Source organism: Protopterus annectens, chromosome 1.part0 (genome assembly GCF_019279795.1).
Source record: "Protopterus annectens isolate FY-2018-M chromosome 1.part0, PAN1.0, whole genome shotgun sequence".
Classification (NCBI taxonomy): Eukaryota; Metazoa; Chordata; order Ceratodontiformes; family Protopteridae; genus Protopterus; species Protopterus annectens.
The window spans coordinates 1,903,857,703-1,903,875,346 of record NC_056725.1 but is presented as its reverse complement, the minus strand read 5'-3'; the positions used below and the strand labels follow the sequence as shown (position 1 = coordinate 1,903,875,346).

Sequence of the window (17,644 nt, the reverse complement as noted above, 5' to 3'; positions counted from 1 at the left end):
CAAGTCCCCGGTCTTTTTTGGCACCAAAAAGAATCTTGAGTAAGTCCCTAATCTGGCCTGGTCTGCGGGGACAGGTTGGATGACTCCTTTTTGAAGCAGCTTTGATACTTCGTTGGCTGCATGATCCCGTTGACTGGGTGGTGGGTCCGGGATTCTTTGGACTGGTGGGGGGGGGGGTTGAACAAAGGGGATGGAGTAACCTCCGGCAATGATTCGAAGCACCCATTGGTCCTGAGTAATATCTTCCCAGGCCTTTAGGTGCTTCGAGAAACGACCCCCGACTGGCTCCGGAGCTGCACAGTCGGGTACTCCTTCAGGGATGCTGGAAGGAGGAGGAGCCACGAAAGGACTCGCGGTCTCCAGTGTTGCGGGGGCCTCCGCCGCCTCTGGGACGGCGTCTCCCTGAAAAATTTCCCCCTCCTCTGCCTCTAGAAGGGGGATCGCTCTGCTGCGACGAGTAAGGCTTCTGAGACTTACGGAACCACATTTTCCCTCCCCTTTGGGCCTTGGGATAAGGCCTGAGGGGAGTGGAAAACAGGCTCACGGCAGCCAAGGTCTTACCCTCCTGTTCGAGTCAAAGTGTCCTTTACCTTGGGTCCAAACAACGAGGACCCATCAAAGGGGGCGTCGGCAAAGGAAGACTTAAAGGCCTCTGCAAAATGACACAGGCGTAGCCACGCTTGTCTCCGTAGAGCAACACCTGTCCCAGCCGCTCTACTCGCTCCTTCGGCCGCATAGGAAATGAGCCTCATGGATGAGTTAATGAGGATAGGGTAGCCAAATGAGAGTTAACCGTCTGTGTTAACTGTTCAGGTAAGTTACCGGAGAGGGCATCCGACAGCTCCTTGATCAGATCCCTCTGTAGTCTGGTGAAGTGTGCCAGATAATTCAGAGACCTTAATGTAAAGGTCGCTGAAGAAAGCGCTTGCCGTGCGATCCATGCTCCAAGACTCTTTATTAGGGGGATGGATGGACGTCGAAGCCTCTGCCACATCTTGTTGGGTGGCAGATGCCACCACCATAGCATCTACAGCCACACCTTTAGATAAAAAATCCTTGTCCGGGGGTGCCGAGAGAAACTTATTGGGACGAGCTGGCACCGGTTCCACAGAATCCGGGTGTTCCAACGCCCTTCGAGAGATCAAATCCAGAAGCTCATCGAAGGGCGGAGACGCCCAGGAGGCGGAGGGCTGAGCCCCAAAGGCCTTTAGGAACACCGACTCCTCAGCAGAAGGGGGTTTGGACTGCCAGTCGCCTCGTTGTTTAAGGATTTCCAGAAAGTCCGCAAAGGAGACATCTTCCGAAGACGAATTTGGGGACCCCTCCGCATCATCGAAGTCGGTATCCGATGTGAGGGACTCGTCAGGGGAGTCGACGTGTTTCCTCTTACACCGTCTCTTCCAGGGCGGTTCCTCCGAGAGGGTGTCGGAGGAACCTCCAGGAAGAAGGGAACCCCCAATGGGGGTAACCTCAGGCCCAGGGGCTCCGCTGTCACGAGACAGGGGGATTCCAGAAGCGCCAGTTTCCATGCCCAAGGAAGGTGGTGGTGGAAAGGTCGAAGTGGCCACAGAGGATTTGGCTAAAGCCCTTCTCATGGCATCGAAGGCCAGACCCCCAGAATCCTGGGAAGGTCCCGTCCCCGAGGCCACAACAGTAACCGGAGCCCCCGCAGCAGACGCACCTAGAGGGAGGCTCGGAACCGAAAGGATCGGATCCGAAGCATCCCCCCCGGGGCCGACTGAGGAGGTCCGCGTACCGAACCCCGACCCAAGGGACGGGGTTGAAGTTAGTCGGAACCGACTCGATTTCGACCGGATCCACCAACACAGACTCCAACGGCACCAAGGCTGTCGGAGGAGGAATGGAAGTAGAAGGATGGGAGATCGGCTCCAAAGCCAACTGGGCAGGAGCCGAGATCAATTTTGCGAAGACCGGTGACTGGAAAAGCTTCTGAAGCACCCTGTCTACGTCCGAATCGGACATCCTCGAAGAACGAGAAGAGACTGACCGGGTCGAGTCGACTTCTCCGCCGGCTCGAAAGACTGGGGACCGGCTCCATAATGGCTCGAGGCGATCGGCGAGGAGGTTCCACTACTATTGCAATCTTCCTTGGAGCCGATGTGGACTTGGCTCCGGGTGGAAGTGTCTGAGCGGGCAACCCCCATCGGCTCCGAAGGCAGTGGAGCCGATGAAGGTGACACGCCTCTCGATGCCCGAGCTCTCGACTCCAAAGCCAGAGGAGTTTAGGCTGGAGACATCGAGGCAGACCGTTCCGCCCTCGGCTCCGAAGTCCGTGGAGCCGACGGAGAAGCCTGCCTAGACTTTTTTGCTATCGGATCCGACGGACTGGTTGGAGCCGAAGATTTTTTCTTCTTGCCAGTAGGAGAAGAGGAAGATAAGGCTTCCTCAAAAGAAGGGGCAATGAGCCCTTTTAAGATCAATTTGTTTTTCCTCTCTTGGAGGACTCGAGAGGAAAAAGCGTGGCAAACGCTACAGGACTCCTGGAGATGTTTGGGACCTAAACAATATACACACAAGGAATGATCATCCGTTATAGACATTTTATAACCACACTTAACACATTTTTTAAAACCGGAAGGTCTATGCTCTTTAGACATGGTTTTAAAGAAAAAATTAACAACAATTACAGGACAAAAAACAGTTAACACCGACAATCTAGGCTCTAATTTAAACACCTAAGGTAGGGCCCCTCTAACTAAAACGGAACCTTTCACCAACAAATACACACAATCTTCCACAAAAAGGGGACCAAAAACAATCACACAACAACACTAGCCGTTAAAACAGCTTTTGGGTGAGTTTTATAGAAAAATTTGACAGAAAAAGTTTGACTAGAGGTACTTAGCTCAGCCAAGTCCGAGACCACGTCTATGCTGGAAAGCGGCAAACGAGATCTGGGGAAGTAGTGGTGGTGCATCCTGGGATATGGGGTGACTCAGCCAATAAGAGACTGCGTTAACGGCCGAGTCGGAGCCGAGGATCGGCTCCGAACCCATCTGTAGAGAATGTAGGCGAGATAGGATCACATTACATCTAATAGTTTACTGCTCAAGATGACCATGTTACAATGAGGTTAGTTTACGAAATGGAGGTTATAGCTGAACCTCCCGTGACCGAAGTAAAAATGGCTCCAGCCAAATTTACAATCCAAGGCTTAGCATTACTTCAAAAGCAGTCAAGGGAGCAGATAGCTTAAACCTGACAGATTGGCAATGATGACTACGCAACATAACCGTAAATTCAAACTGCATCTTCTGTACTTGGCACCCCAGAGTCACACCTAGGCTATCCATTGAACAATTTAAATCAACATTTCTTCAACACTAAACTGAATTAAAATTGCTCTTCATGGATTAAGAGGCAAGAAAATGTACAATTCCAGAAGCAAAGATACTAAGCCCAGTTGGAACACCATCACAAATCCTCCAGACAGAACCAATTTCAATACATTCAAATTGAAATATTTACTAATAACTTAAGGTCTGATAATGAACAACCTTAAACTTATTTCTTAATTGTACAATACGTTTGTGCACATGCAAAGCAGGCATTTAGCATAAAACTGGACAATGAGTCAGCAAAATATTTTACACAATCTTAACACTAGGGGAAAAATGCAAAACATTTCATGCAGATGCTAGCACCCCCCACGGGGCGGGGTAAAAACATACTTACACAGTAGGGATGTACTCGCCAGGAAATGCATTTGTTGTGTAACTGATCAGGAGGCAAGTTTTACCTACAGCCCTGTAAAAAGAAAGAAATGAAAATCAATTCAAACCTTAAAACTTGGCATAAACATTCATATCAAGCTGTTTCAATGACAAAGCTATTACACAGAAGCAGCCTCAAATTCAAGAGATGCTACCTGAAAAATTCACACACACAGACTGCTAAAAATCGGATTCATGTGTGTGAGCTATTTTTTTCAGGTTAACAATAAAAGTGGTGCATGCTGTGGAAAGCAACTATGGTAAGGAGGCATGCCAAAAGAGGGGAGCAGGATGTATTACTTGATTCTACAAATAAGTGTTTCAGTCATGTAATCTACAACACAGCTTGTATGGGAAGATTTATTCATAAAACAAAACAGAAATGTACTTACTTGGATTTGGGGTCATCCAAGACAGGGAAAGTACTGGGGACTGCATTAAGATATACAGTTACTTCAGTGAATAAAAATAAAGTGTCTAGCTGTCTGATCAAGTGACAAGTATTTTCAAAAAGGCACTACCACTTCTTTTTATGCAAAATGTTTTCTCCACACTGCTCGCACGCCTGCTTTAAGTAATGCTATTACACCTAGAGTTGCGATATCAGGTTGGAGAGGTGCAGGTGTTTTTGATTTTCAGCAGTGCCACTTACAATTACATTTAACATACCTGTGTTTTTGGGGGGCAGGCTAGACAACTCAAAGACAGAGCAGCTAGGACCATTAATTTAAGGAACACAACATATATAATTCCTTAATGGTGCCTGGGTGTGCTTTCTTCTTTAAACCTTTACCAAGCACTTTCTTTAGCTCCACAGCCACAACAACAGAAATTGAAAAGAAAAACAAAATAAGCAATGACAAACACATTTCTTTAAGAGTTATGTTGCCCATTTTCATTAAACGAATGGGTTATGGATCTGATCCTCTGATCTGACTCAGGTTCGTACTTCAAACTTTGGATCCAACTCTCAAGCTCCTCCCCTCAACCCATAACAACCCACTCCACTCAATACCCCAGAGTTTATCATAAAATCCCAATTAAAGAAAGGGATAGCTCAAAGAATAGGACTCGTATCAGAACTACAATTTGCAATAAGAAATCCAAACAGGTTCTTTCAAAAAATTATAAGGAGGATGGAGAGGGGTTGAGAAGAATGAAAATGGACAACAGATACGTAGGTATGGTGAGTACATAAACTTGAATCCGATGTTGTCCTGTTCATTCTTCCTCAATGAAAGGGACAGAGTCCTCAGCTACATTAACCTTGAGAAGCCCTCTTATAAAGATATTCTGGAGAACAGCTAAGCCAAAGGCAGCTCAAATTCTGGATACTGGATCCAATTTGTAATGAGTAACAAAAGGTACAAGCACTGGACCATGTGGCTACTGCGCAAATATCAATAGAACAGGCCACGGGTTCCCAAAGTGCGTGTTGCGGTGCCTTGGGGAGCCGTGGCTTCCTTACAGGGGGTGCCACGACCTAATAAACTTGGCCGCAAACTAAACTGCGAACTAATAAGCTTAGTTACTAAGCTTATTAGTTCACTGTTTATTTTGCGTCCACTGGACTGTTAAAATGCTTGAAATGGTCCACAAAGGCTGTTATCTTAGTACTAACCAAGAGCCAATGATGGATGTGAGAATCCTGAATCCTTTCAAAGTCCAGAGCTCTGGTCATCTTTCATCTGGTGTCCTGTGTGCAGTTCTAAAGGCCCTACCTGTCGAGGAACAGAGTTAGTGAAAATGATTGAGGGTGGCAGCAAAGCTGACAAAAAAAAAAAAAAAAAACTACAGAAACAGGTGAGCAAATACAGCATGGAGACATTCACATTTATAATCTGGAGGAGAAGTACAGGAGTCGCTACATCATGATTGAGAGGCACTGTAGATTGGTGACCTTTAAGAGGAAAGCTAATGGGGTACAGCCACCTCAGGTGGACAAGTGAGGGAAGTTCAGAGAAGAGAAGTGAGGGAAGTTCAGAGAAGAGAAGTGAGGGAAGTTCAGAGAAGAGAAGTGAGGGAAGTTCAGAGAAGAGAAGTGGGGGAAGTTCAGAGAAGAGAAGTGGGGGAAGTTCAGAGAAGAGAAGTGGGGGAAGTTCAGAGAAGAGAAGTGGGGGAAGTTCACAGAAGAGAAGTGGGGGAAGTTCACAGAAGAGAAGTGAGGGAAGTTCACAGAAGAGAAGTGAGGGAAGTTCACAGAAGAGAAGTGGGCGAAGTTCACAGAAGAGAAGTGAGGGAAGTTCACAGAAGAGAAGTGAGGGAAGTTCACAGAAGAGAAGTGAGGGAAGTTCACAGAAGAGAAGTGAGGGAAGTTCACAGAAGAGAAGTGAGGAAGTTCACAGAAGAGAAGTGAGGGAAGTTCACAGAAGAGAAGTGAGGGAAGTTCACAGAAGAGAAGTGAGGGAAGTTCACAGAAGAGAAGTGAGGGAAGTTCACAGAAGAGAAGTGAGGGAAGTTCACAGAAGAGAAGTGAGGATTGCAAACCTATGAAATGCATTAACTTTGCATTTTTGCAGGTGGTTATTTAAGGTTGAAAAGCAGGGATACTCAGAAGGAAGAAAAGAGAAAGTGTGGCTGCAAAAGCAGTTAATGTTTCACTGACTTGACATAATAAATGTAATGCATTCTTCTTCTGTTTTCTTAAGTTTGAAAGCAGTTTAAATTTGCTTGGAAAAGTTGAAGTACAACAAATAGGTAAGGATCTTAGCCAGAGGGATTGAAGGATGTTCTGAATAAATCGATATCCTGAGGCCATTAGCAGCCATGTAAGCTGCAAAGTTCATTTGCATACCTGTTGTGTATTTCAACAAATTACTTAATACTGTCTGCCATTACCATTCCTGTGTGTAAAATCAGAGAGTTTGTAGAAAAATAGGTCGATGAAGGCAGCTGACATCAAAGAGCAGCAAGTGATCACCTCCAGAAACAAATCAGCAGCAAAAAGCAAATGTTTGCATAAAGTCTTTGCAGCCAGCAGGCTGTAAACCTCCCTTAGGCTCGAAGACTAAGGGTAGGTATGACCCGTAACTCCTTGGGCATAGCAGGGAAGGATTCTCTGCAGTCTGTTCTAGTAATCTCCCAGACTGCGCTGCAGCATTGTAAACAGACATGGCAGAAAATGAAGGAGATGGGGGGGATAACAACATGGGTAACTAACTGCAGCAACTTCTAAGTAAATACATTTTCTCTGTCCCACACGGTATGTAGCGAATAAGAAGTTATGTACCTACCATAACGTTCCATGTTAGTTGTCTTCTTCTCGCCTTCTTTCTTGCTGGATGGGTTCGGAGCCGATCCTCGGCTCCGACTCAGCCAATACTAAAGCTCGAGAGCTAATTCCACCGGCTCGAGGCTCCCCTATATCCCACAATGCTAGGCGGTAACTACTCAGATCTCGTTTGATAGCTATACCAAGCAATCCTAGTCTCCATAGAATGGAGTAGGGAAACCCACCTCAAAACAATCTGCGTAAAAGAATGGCAGACCTCAGTAAGGATAAAAGAGGTGGAAGAACGTGTGGGAATGATAACTTCCAGAAGAAAAACACAAACTGAATTCCAGTCAGTCTGTCCAGGCTTGGGGAAAGGAGGGTGGGACGCAAGAAAGAAGGCGAGAAGACAACAACTAACATGGAACGTTATGGTAGGTACATAACTTCTTAATGTTAAGTTGTCAATCTCGCCTTCATTCTTGCTGGATGGGACCGCGTCCCTAGCACCTTATCCCGGGTGGCCTATCGGAACAGACTCTTGAGAACAGTGGAACCAAAACTGGCACGGCTATGTCCAATTTGTAATGTGAAATGAATGTATGAGGAGAAGCCCAGGTGGCTGCTGCACAAATGGAATCTATTGGCAGCCTATCCTGAAAAGCTACGGATGTAGCTAATGCCCTAGTTGAATGAGCTCTAGGTCTTGAGGGTAGTTTCTGAGGTCTGATCTCATAGATGAAGGTAATTGTAGAGGTGAGCCATCTAGAGAGGGATACTTTAGTAACTGGAAGGCCCAATTTCCCTTCCGCATAGGACAAACAATTGATTAGATTTCCTGAATTGTTTAGTCCTGTCTAAGTAATATCCAAGTTGGCGATGAACATCCAAAAACTGTAGCTTTTGTTCCGACCTGTTTGAATAGTTAGGGAAAAAGACGGGGAGATCAATAATTTGGTTTAGGTTTATTTGAGAGGAAATTTTAGGCAAAAAGGATGGATTAGTACGGAGGGATACCCTGTCTTTGTGAAACACTAAGTAAGGAGGACAACTGCACAGAGCATGGAGTTTGGATACCCTTCTCGCTGAAGTTATAGCTACCAGAAAAAGTGTCTTCCAAGAAAGCAACTTCAGAGAACATGAAGCCGCCGGCTCGAAGGGGGGAAGAATTAAAGATGCCAGAACCAAGTTCAAATCCCATTGAGGCGTGGGATCTTTGATTGGAGGTTTGAGAAGAAATACGCCCCTTAAAATGGCTTTACAGAGTTTGTGAGCCATGATGCTAGACTCTGAAACACCAACATGAAAATTTGATATGGCAGCCAATTGAACTCTAATGGTTGATGCAGAAGATCCTAAATGAAAGAGTTCTGCTAGAAAGTCTAGAATAGACTGGATAGGTGCAGTAAAGGGATCTATGTTTTTTGATGTTGCCCAAAAGGAAAAGCGTTTCCATTTGCTACTATAAATCTTCCGGGTAGAAGATTTATGAGAGGCTATCAAGATATCTCGGACCGACCGAGATATTGAGGGAAGCCTGGCTAAGGTTGGAATCGGAGAAACCACGCTGTGAGGTTTAGAGAAGGCAGAGATTGGTGCAGCTGACCCGACTGGTGGGTTATCAGATCTGGTACTGGGTCCAGATGCCAAGGCTGCTCCAAAAGGTAACGATGAAGAAAGGGAAACCATATCTGTCGAGGCCAGTAAGGGGCAATGAGGATCATTGTCACTCTCAAGGCGAATGCTTTCTGAATTAGTTGAGATATCAATGGAAAGGGGGGAAAAGGCATATAGAAGTCCCCGGGGCCAATTGTGGACTAGAGCGTCTCTGGAGGGATGGCCTGGTAACGGGAAGAGAGTGAAGAAGTCGTGACACTTGCTGTTTTGGGGAGTAGCAAAAAGATCGCAGCAAGGCTGGCCCCATCTTAGGAATACTTCTAGAACTGGTTTCTTTAGAGACCACTCGTGGGGCATGAGAATTGCTCTGCTCAATTTGTCTGCAATAACGTTGGATTTCCCGGGAATGTGCGTTGCTATCAGAAAATGCTAAGAAGAGATCGCCCACTGCCAAAGTCTGAGTGCCTCTCGACATAAAGGGTATGATCTGGTTCCGCCTTGTTTGTTGATGTACCACACTACGGACATGTTGTCCGTTTGAATTGCAATAGTCCCAGTGGGAAGAGAGTCGTGAAGGGCTTGCAACGCTAAAAAGCACTGCTCTCATCTTTAAGACGTTTATGTGCAAGTGGCACTCGAAAGGTTGCCACGTGCCCTGGACTGTCCTGCCCTGATAATGCCCCCCCACCCGATCAGGAGGCGTCTGTTGTCAGCGTGGCGACTGGGGAGTGAAGGGTCTTCCTCGGAGAAGTTGAGGTGATGTGATCCACCAAGACAGTTGATTCTTGCATGATTGAGTTATCAATATGGTATGGGACATCGGGAGCTGTTGAAAGGACCATTGAGTAAACAGCATCCATTGGAGGATCCTCATGTGAAAGCGAGCTAAGGGGAGAAGGGGAATAGCTGCTGCCATGAGTCCTAGTACCTTCAAAACTAGTCTGGCTTTGACTTTGTTGCATTGTAAGAGAAGGGAAACTTGGTTCCGAATGTCTGACACTCTGCTCTGTGAGTCTGGCTGAAAGATTGAGTGTGTCTAAGGTGGCGCCTATAAAGATAATAGATTGACAAGGCAACAAGGCAGATTTTTCGAAATTTATCGAAATGCCTAGAGCTTGGCAAGATTGGATGGTGAAGTCCCTGGATAGAAGAAGCTGATGTCTGGTGGTGGCGGTAAGGAGCCAGTCGTCCAAATATGGAAACACCTGGAATCCTTGACGTCTCAAGTGAGCCGCGACCACTGCCATGCATTTGGTGAACACACGGGGGGCTTAGTGAGACCAAAGGGCAGGGCCCTGAACTGGTAGTGACTGGCTCCCAGCCTGAAGCGGAGATATCTCCTGGAGCGTCTGTTCATTTTGATGTGGTAGTACACGTCCTGAAGATCTATCGAGCACATCCAATTGTCCTGACCCAAGAAGGGTAGAATGGACTGTAGCGTGACCATCCGGAATTTTGTTTTCCTGACATACTTGTTTAAGTAGCTGAGATCCAGTATGGGTCTCCAGTCACCTGTTTTCTTTGGTACCAAAAAGAATTTGGAGTAGATTCCGGATCCTTGCTGGTCTGCCGGGACTGATTGGATAGCTCTTTTTGATAGCAGCTTTGAAATTTCTAATGCTGCTTGTTCCCTTAGACCGGGTGGAACATCTGGAAGGGATCTTTTGGGTTGGGTTGGGATGTGAATAAAGGGAATTTTGTACCCTCGGATATGATAGACTGTACCCATTTGTCTTGAGTAAGGGAAAGCCAGGCTTTTGAGTACAGGGATAACCTTCCCCCGACTGCCTCCGAAGGTGGACAGCCGGGCAGCCCCTCAGGGATGCTGAACGGGTTTGTCAGAGAACATTTCTCTGCTACCCTGGTTTTGCGGACCTCCTCTGCCTCTAGGGCAGCGTCTATTATTATTCCCCCCTCTGCCTCTAGAGGGGAATCGGCCTTGTGCGTCAGATGAGACTCCCTGGGATTGTTTGCGGAACCACATCTTTCCTCCCCTTTGACCTTTGGGACAGGGTCTAGAAGGGGTAGAAAAACAGACTCCTACAGCAGAGAGAGTCTTACCTTCTACCTCGCATCTGGTCAACGTATCGTTCACCTGTGGACCAAACAAGGATGATCCAAAGGGAGAATTGGTGAAGGACGCCTTGAAAGGGTCCGCAAAGTTGCATAGCTGCATCCAGGCGTGACGTCGTAAGGCAACACCTGTGCCTGCGGCTCTACTCGCCCCATCTGCTGCATATGAGGCCAGCCGCATGGAGGAGTTAACGATGGAATTCAGGGTTGCCAACTGGGAGTTCATTGTGTCTTTGAACCCCTCAGCTGTAGGATCCTTTATCAGTTCACCCATATCCTTGAGTAAATCTCTCTGGAGACGAGTGAAGTGGCATAAGTAGTTCAGAACCGCATTGAAAAGGTCGCTGATGAGAACATCCGCTTGCCGTACCTGTCCATGGTCCTAGATTCCTTATTAGGAGGATGGACAGGAACCGAAGGATCAGCTAACTCCTTCTTAGTGGCCGCAGCCACCACCATGGCATCAACAGGGACACCTTTGGATAAAAAATCTTTGTCTCTGGGGGCGGTAATAAATTTAGATGGTCTCCTCGGGGTGGGTTCCACCGAGTCAGGAGCCGTCCAAGCCTTCCTTGCCACCACTTCCATAAGGGGGTCAAAGGGAGGGGACACCCAGGAGGTAGAAGGGCGAGAGCCAAACGCCTCAAGATACACTGACATCCTCCGAAGGGTTAAGGGCTGGCCAGTTCCCCCTCTGTTTCAGGATCTCAAGGATGTCAGCAAAGGAGACATCCTCAGAGGGGGGATCGAGGGGAACCTTCGGATTCCTCTAAGTCAGTGTCAGAGGTGATAGACTCAGGGGAGTCAATGTGCTTCCTCTTGCACTGCCTCTTCCTTGGAGGATCTCCTGCAGGGTCAGGAGAGGCCTCAGAAAAGGAGGAAATTCCCAATGGGGAAACTTGAGGAGTTGGCTCTCTGCGGTCTAAGACAAGGGGGTGAGTAGAAATCACCGCGGGCACTGTAGATGGAGGGGCTGAAGGAGCTGACTGTGGGGCAGAACCTGGTTCTAGCACGCTCTGCATGACCTCGAAGGCACCCCTGTCAGGCAAGGCCCGAGGCCCCCGCTCCGAAGAGACAAGGACCTCCCCCGGCACCGACAGGGACGGCTCCGAAGCCGATGTCGGAGCCAAACTCACCAACGCCGAAGCCCCGAGAGGGAGAGCGGGGTCGGACAAGGGTCCGATGCCACTCGCCCCCTCGGAGCCGACGAGGGAAGCCCGGCGCCGAGATCCCTCCAAGGAGGAGATCGGAGCAGGCAGCGAGCCGAAATGGAAGGTATCGGATCCGACGCACCGACAGTCATGGCTCCGACAAGCCCTGGCTCCGAACTCAAAGGAGTCGGAGGAGGAATGTATTTGGGAACGGAAATAGCCACTGACTGGTGAGTTGGGCTATGCAGCATTTGGGCCAGAGCCTCGGACTTGAGAAGTCTACTCACTACCCTTTGCAAATCATGGTCAGATAATCTGGAAGACCGTGAGGAATGAGTTTTGTGGCTTCGTTCCGAAAGAAGAGGGGATCCTGGCGCCGAATGCACGGAGCCGATAGAGGGGGATCTGGACCTCTTCCTAGACTGTGGCTCCGATACAAGTATCGGAGCCGACGGTGTTTTATCAGCCTCGGCTCAAGGCGGAGCAGAGGTAACAGTATAAGGCTTAGAAACATCGGCTCCAGCCGGAGCCGATGTCGAAGCCGACTTAGTCTTTCCAGCAGTCGACTCTGGAACTGGAGCCGATTGTTTGGAAGTTTTGGAAGGCTTCCCCAACACAGACCGAGTCGGGGGACCTTCAGGCTTTAATAAGCCCCGCAAGATCAGTTTATTCTTGCGTTCCTGCAGGACTCTAGGGCTAAACCCATGACAAACAGCACAAGAGTCCTGCAGGTGCAAAGGCCCCAGGCAATACACACAAGAAGTGTGACCGTCTGTCAGAGACATTTTCTGACAGCACGAGTCACACTTCTTGAAGCCTGAGACCTTGTCTTTTGACATTGCAAAAAGGAGTGCCTGACACACACAAACACACTACAGACACACCCTTTACAGAAAAATTAATAAAATAAATTAAGGCTAAAGCAAGCCACAAACACACACACACAAGCCCTTACAGAAAGAACTAGTTTAGTCACTAATGGACTAGGGGAAGGGTAGGGGCCGAAGGCCTACAAGATAAGGGAAGAAAGGGAAAAAAGACTCTACAAACAGGGGTCGATTTATCTAAATATTTAATTAAACTAAAAAGTTATGGTATCACAACAAAAAAGGGGGTTTAGGAAGTACCTAATAAGGTAAAAGTCGAACTCACCTGCCTGAGCCGGTAGAAAAGCGCCTAGTCAGCTATAGCGGCAAACGAGATCTGAGTAGTTACCGCCTAGCATTGTGGGATATAGGGGAGCCTCGAGACAGTGGAATTAGCTCTCGAGCTTTAGTATTGGCAGAGTCGGAGCCGAGGATCGGCTCCGAACCCATCCAGCAAGAATGAAGGCAAGATTGACAACTTAACATTACATGCGTTTTGCGGAAGTAGTGACAGCTGTCTTGAAAGTGCATGACACTTCATATTTTGCATTTCTGCAATTTTTGGCCTTTGTTTTTGTTTATATAGTGCAGGGCATTTTATTACAGATTAAGCATATAACACAAGCATACAGTATGGACTTTTGGTTTCTGTTGTCGTGATTATTCAGTGGAACCGAAACTAGTTTACTTGGGTTAGTGTCATGGATTTCAAGTTGAATGTTTTTATAGTACATCTTTCCAAATTTTTGCAAACACTGTGGAATATTTGTGCATGTTTCTGTAATATAGTTACGGATTAGTCGTAACGTAAAGCCTATCTTTAAATTGTCTTCAAGCATAGCTTTAATAGTGTTGGTTAACAGAACACTCTGAGGGATGTATATGGAGGAAAAGTACCCCCCAAACTGCATTAGGTACACCGAAATGCGAGAGGTGTAATGCCCCTTAGACATATGCTTTGGACTATGCCTATGGTTTAATTAGAGTGAGATACAGAGGAAAAGATCCAGTGGCATAAAATAAAAATTGTTAAATTCATTTTTGGATGTGTGTGAGTTTAACAGAACATGTGTGTTTTCTTATATTTATTGTGATGTTGGCAAATTTGGGTTCAGTGTAGAGTTCAGAAGAAAGTACTGTGCTTTCTTTTTATCAATTACAATGGTGTTAAGGTTGGTCAGTCTCTGTGTTAAAAATGGACCAAGGGGATCACTTTAATCCAGCTCAAAATGAATAAGTAAATAAAACCAAAAGTTGCGGAAAGTAATAAAGAAGCATTTAGAATGAAGTGCGCAGTTTTGGGTCCAGTCCTTTGTAAACTTTCACAGTAACGTACTATTTCGCAAAGTATACTTGCTAGAATTTGACTGGGTGGGGCACCTTGGGAAAACCTGGATTCAACAAGGGAGCAGAGAATCGAAAAAGTTTGGGAACCACTGGAATAGGCGGTCTTGGTAGAAAAATGTCTTTTTCAGAATGGGTCCAAGAAATACAATCCGTAATCCATTTAGAAACTGGAAAATCCAGTCAATTTGACAAGGATACAAATAGCTGATCTGATTTTCTAGTTTTGTTCAGTGAAAAAAAAAAAAAAAAAAAAAACAATTGTCTTGTGTATAACCTAAAATATATCTGGGAACCAATGTCTGGCAGCACCATGCCAGGGCATTTCTATGGGCTAGGCTTGTAAAGGCTCCAGGGCCATTAGCCTAGCACACACCTATGAACCTATATGGCCATGTATTCTCCTTTGAAAAATTTGGAAAGAAAAACAGTAAATGAAAGGATTGGTTAAGGTTAGATTGAGAAGCCACCTAGGTAAATTTGGAAAGAAAACCAGTAAATGAATGGAATGGTTAAGGTTAGATTCAGAAGTCGCCTAGATAAAGTAAAAAACTGTCTTTATAGAAAAGAATCTAGGGAGTATGAAACAGAGCCTGAAGTTCAGAAATTTTAGCAGATGTGATCGCTACTAAAAAGGCCATTTCCCATGACAGGAACTTTGAATCAGCAGCAAAACATGAAAGTGTTTTTGAGACTGACCTTTTAGTACAACTGTCGGATTCCAAGGAGGTGAAGGATCCTTTACTGGGGGTCTAAGGAGAAAGGTGCCTTTCAGGAAAGCTTTACATAAATTTGGAAAAAGCCAAATAGTTAATCTCCTATAAGAAAATTTGAAATAGCTGCCAACTGTGACAATCATTGAAAAAACTAGCTGCTCCTTTGAAAAGAGCAGTCAAAAAAAATCAAGAACAGTACAGACCAGGGCAGTAGAAGGGTCAACATCCGCCCCTATGGCCAAAGGGTCAACATCCGCCCCTATGGCCAAAGGGTCAACATCCGCCCCTATGGCCAAAGGGTCAACATCCGCCCCTATGGCCAAAGGGTCAACATCCGCCCTATGGCCAAAGGGTCAACATCCGCCCCTATGGCCAAAGGGTCAACATCCGCCCCTATGGCCAAAGGGTCAACATCCGCCCCTATGGCCAAAGGGTCAACATCCGCCCCTATGGCCAAAGGGTCAACATCCGCCCCTATGGCCAAAGGGTCAACATCCGCCCCTATGGCCAAAGGGTCAACATCCGCCCCAATGGCCAAGGGGGAACATCCGCCCCAATGGCCAAGGGGGAACATCCGCCCCAATGGCCAAGGGGGAACATCCGCCCCAATGGCCAAGGGGGAACATCCGCCCCAATGGCCAAGGGGGAACATCCGCCCTAATTTGCTCTTGTAAACCTTCTTGGTGGCGTCTGAGGTTAACACAACTAGTATGTACAAGGGAAGAAAGCCTGGGCTGTCTGGCTATTATTGGTACTGGAGAAACCATGAGGTTAGTTTGAGGGCTGGAATATTAGGTTGACTCATCCCTACGGCTGGAATATTGGGATGACTTATCCCTACGGCTGGAATATTGGGATGACTCATCCCTACGGCTGGAATATTGGGATGACTCATCCCTAAGGCATGACAGAGGAGATCCGGAGTTGGGTCCAGTTGCCAGAAAGGATAGCGAATATGAAACCAAAGGAAAGGGAACCACACCTGTTAAGGCTAGTAGGGGGAAATGAGGATGACCAAGCTCTTCAACCGGACTGCTTTCTGTAGGAATTTGGGGATAAGCATAAGAGACCAACGGCCAAATGTGGACTACAGCATCTGTCTGAGACTCCACACAAGGTGTAGCTAGGGCAAAATAACTACTGCACTTGTGGGGGTGGGAGGCAAAGAAGTCACAGCAAGGTATCCCCATCAGTGGAAAATTCTCTGCCACCGAGACACTAACTGTGAGGCATCAGAATATGCTTGCTGAGTTTGTCCACTAGTTCATCTGTTTTCCCTGGAATGTGCATTGCAGCTAGAAAGCTGTTGGATCGCCCACTGTCACACACACAGCTTCTCTGCAGAGAGCGTAAGACCGGGTTTCCCCTAGTTTGTTGATGTACCCGACTACAGAACTGTTGGTCAGGATTGCAACAGACCCTAGAGGAACAGCATCTTGGAATGCCTGCAATGCTAATAGGACTGCTCCCATCTCCAGGACATTAATATGTGAACTGGTCTCTTGGAGAGTATGTGCCTTTGACAGTCCTTCCCAAGTAATCCCCCCCAATTAGGAGGCGTCTGTAGTCACTGTGGTCATTGGAAATGGTTAAAAAAAAAAAAAAAAGTTATGTACCTACCATAACGTTCCACGCGAGTTGCCCATCTCGCCTTCATTCTGTACTGATGGGACAGCATCCCTTGCATAATCTTTCTTTTGGTGGCTCACGGGAGTACATTCTGCAGGACAGTGGACCCAAAGGAGGCCCTGTCACTGGAGACTAAATCTACTTTGTAATGAGTGATAAAGGTATGAGGCCTCGCCCATGTGGCTGCTGCACAAACTGTATCCATTGGCAATTTTGCACGAAAAGCAGAAGAGGGAGAGACAGCCCCAGCGGAGTGAGCTTTTATTTTTGTGGCAGCTGTTTATTTACTAAGTGAACAAAACGCAGTCTGACAACCACCTTGATAGAGCAGTTTTTGCTACAGGCATACTGAAAAGGATACAAATAGCTGATCCATCTTTCTGAATCCCTTAATTCTGTGCAAACACAACTCCTTATGAACATCCAGTTGGGTGAAGCATATATTCTGCCATATCACCATAACTGGGGAATAAAATGGTAAGTCTATGGACTGATTCAAGTTAGACACTGAACATACTTTTGGTACAAAATATTCTGGAACATACATGGGGTTCTGATAGATAATGCTTGCAACTCTGAAACTCTTCTAGTCGAGGTGATGGCTACTAGGAAAATAGTTTTCCATGTCAAACATTTTAAGTCGTGTGATACTGGTTCAAAAGGGGGAAGAATCATCTGTGATCGCACAAAATTCAGACACAATGGTAGCAGGGGTGGCTTAATGGGTGGTCTCAAAAGGTTAGTAAACCTCTGAGAAAAGCCTTAGACAGTCTATGGGACATATCTGGAAACTCACCACCAAAATGAAAGTTTGAGATCGCTGCTAATTGTACTCTAACAGTGGCTGCAGCTGCTGCCTCACTGAAAAGCTTCATAAAGAACTCTAGGATAGACTATAGAGGAACGGAATAAGATAAATACAATTCTCTACTGCCCAGACTGAAAATCTTTTCAATTTGCTGAGATGGAATCTTCTCGTAGATGTTTTGCGAGAAGAAATTAGGATATGTTGAGCTGCAGATAAAAGGTTTTGAAGCCTGGCTATATTGGGAACCAGAGCAGCCAAGCTGTCAACTTGACTGAAGGGACGATGGAGAGCCCCCAATGAATGGATCAAAAGATCTAGAAATGGGGTCCAGAATCCAAGGTTCTTACTGAAGATGAGGCCGCAGGAAGGGGAACCAATTTGGCGAGGCCAGTAGGGGACTATTAGAATTAAGGTTCTTCCCAAAGCACTGGCTTTCAGAAGTACTTTGGGTATCAATGGCAGAGGGGGAAAAGGGTAGAGGAGACCCAGGGGCCA

General features: G+C 46.6%; 1 protein-coding gene across 1 annotated transcript in view; it reads right to left on the bottom strand.

Annotated features, from left to right (window-relative positions):
- LOC122800801 (ras-related C3 botulinum toxin substrate 1) overlaps nt 1-17,644 on the bottom strand; it is a 581,096-nt gene that overhangs the window by 379,393 nt on the left and 184,059 nt on the right. The window contains exon 2 of the mRNA XM_044070082.1: nt 3,697-3,768. Coding sequence (XP_043926017.1) covers nt 3,697-3,768 — 72 coding nt within the window. The remainder of the gene's footprint in view (nt 1-3,696; nt 3,769-17,644) is intronic.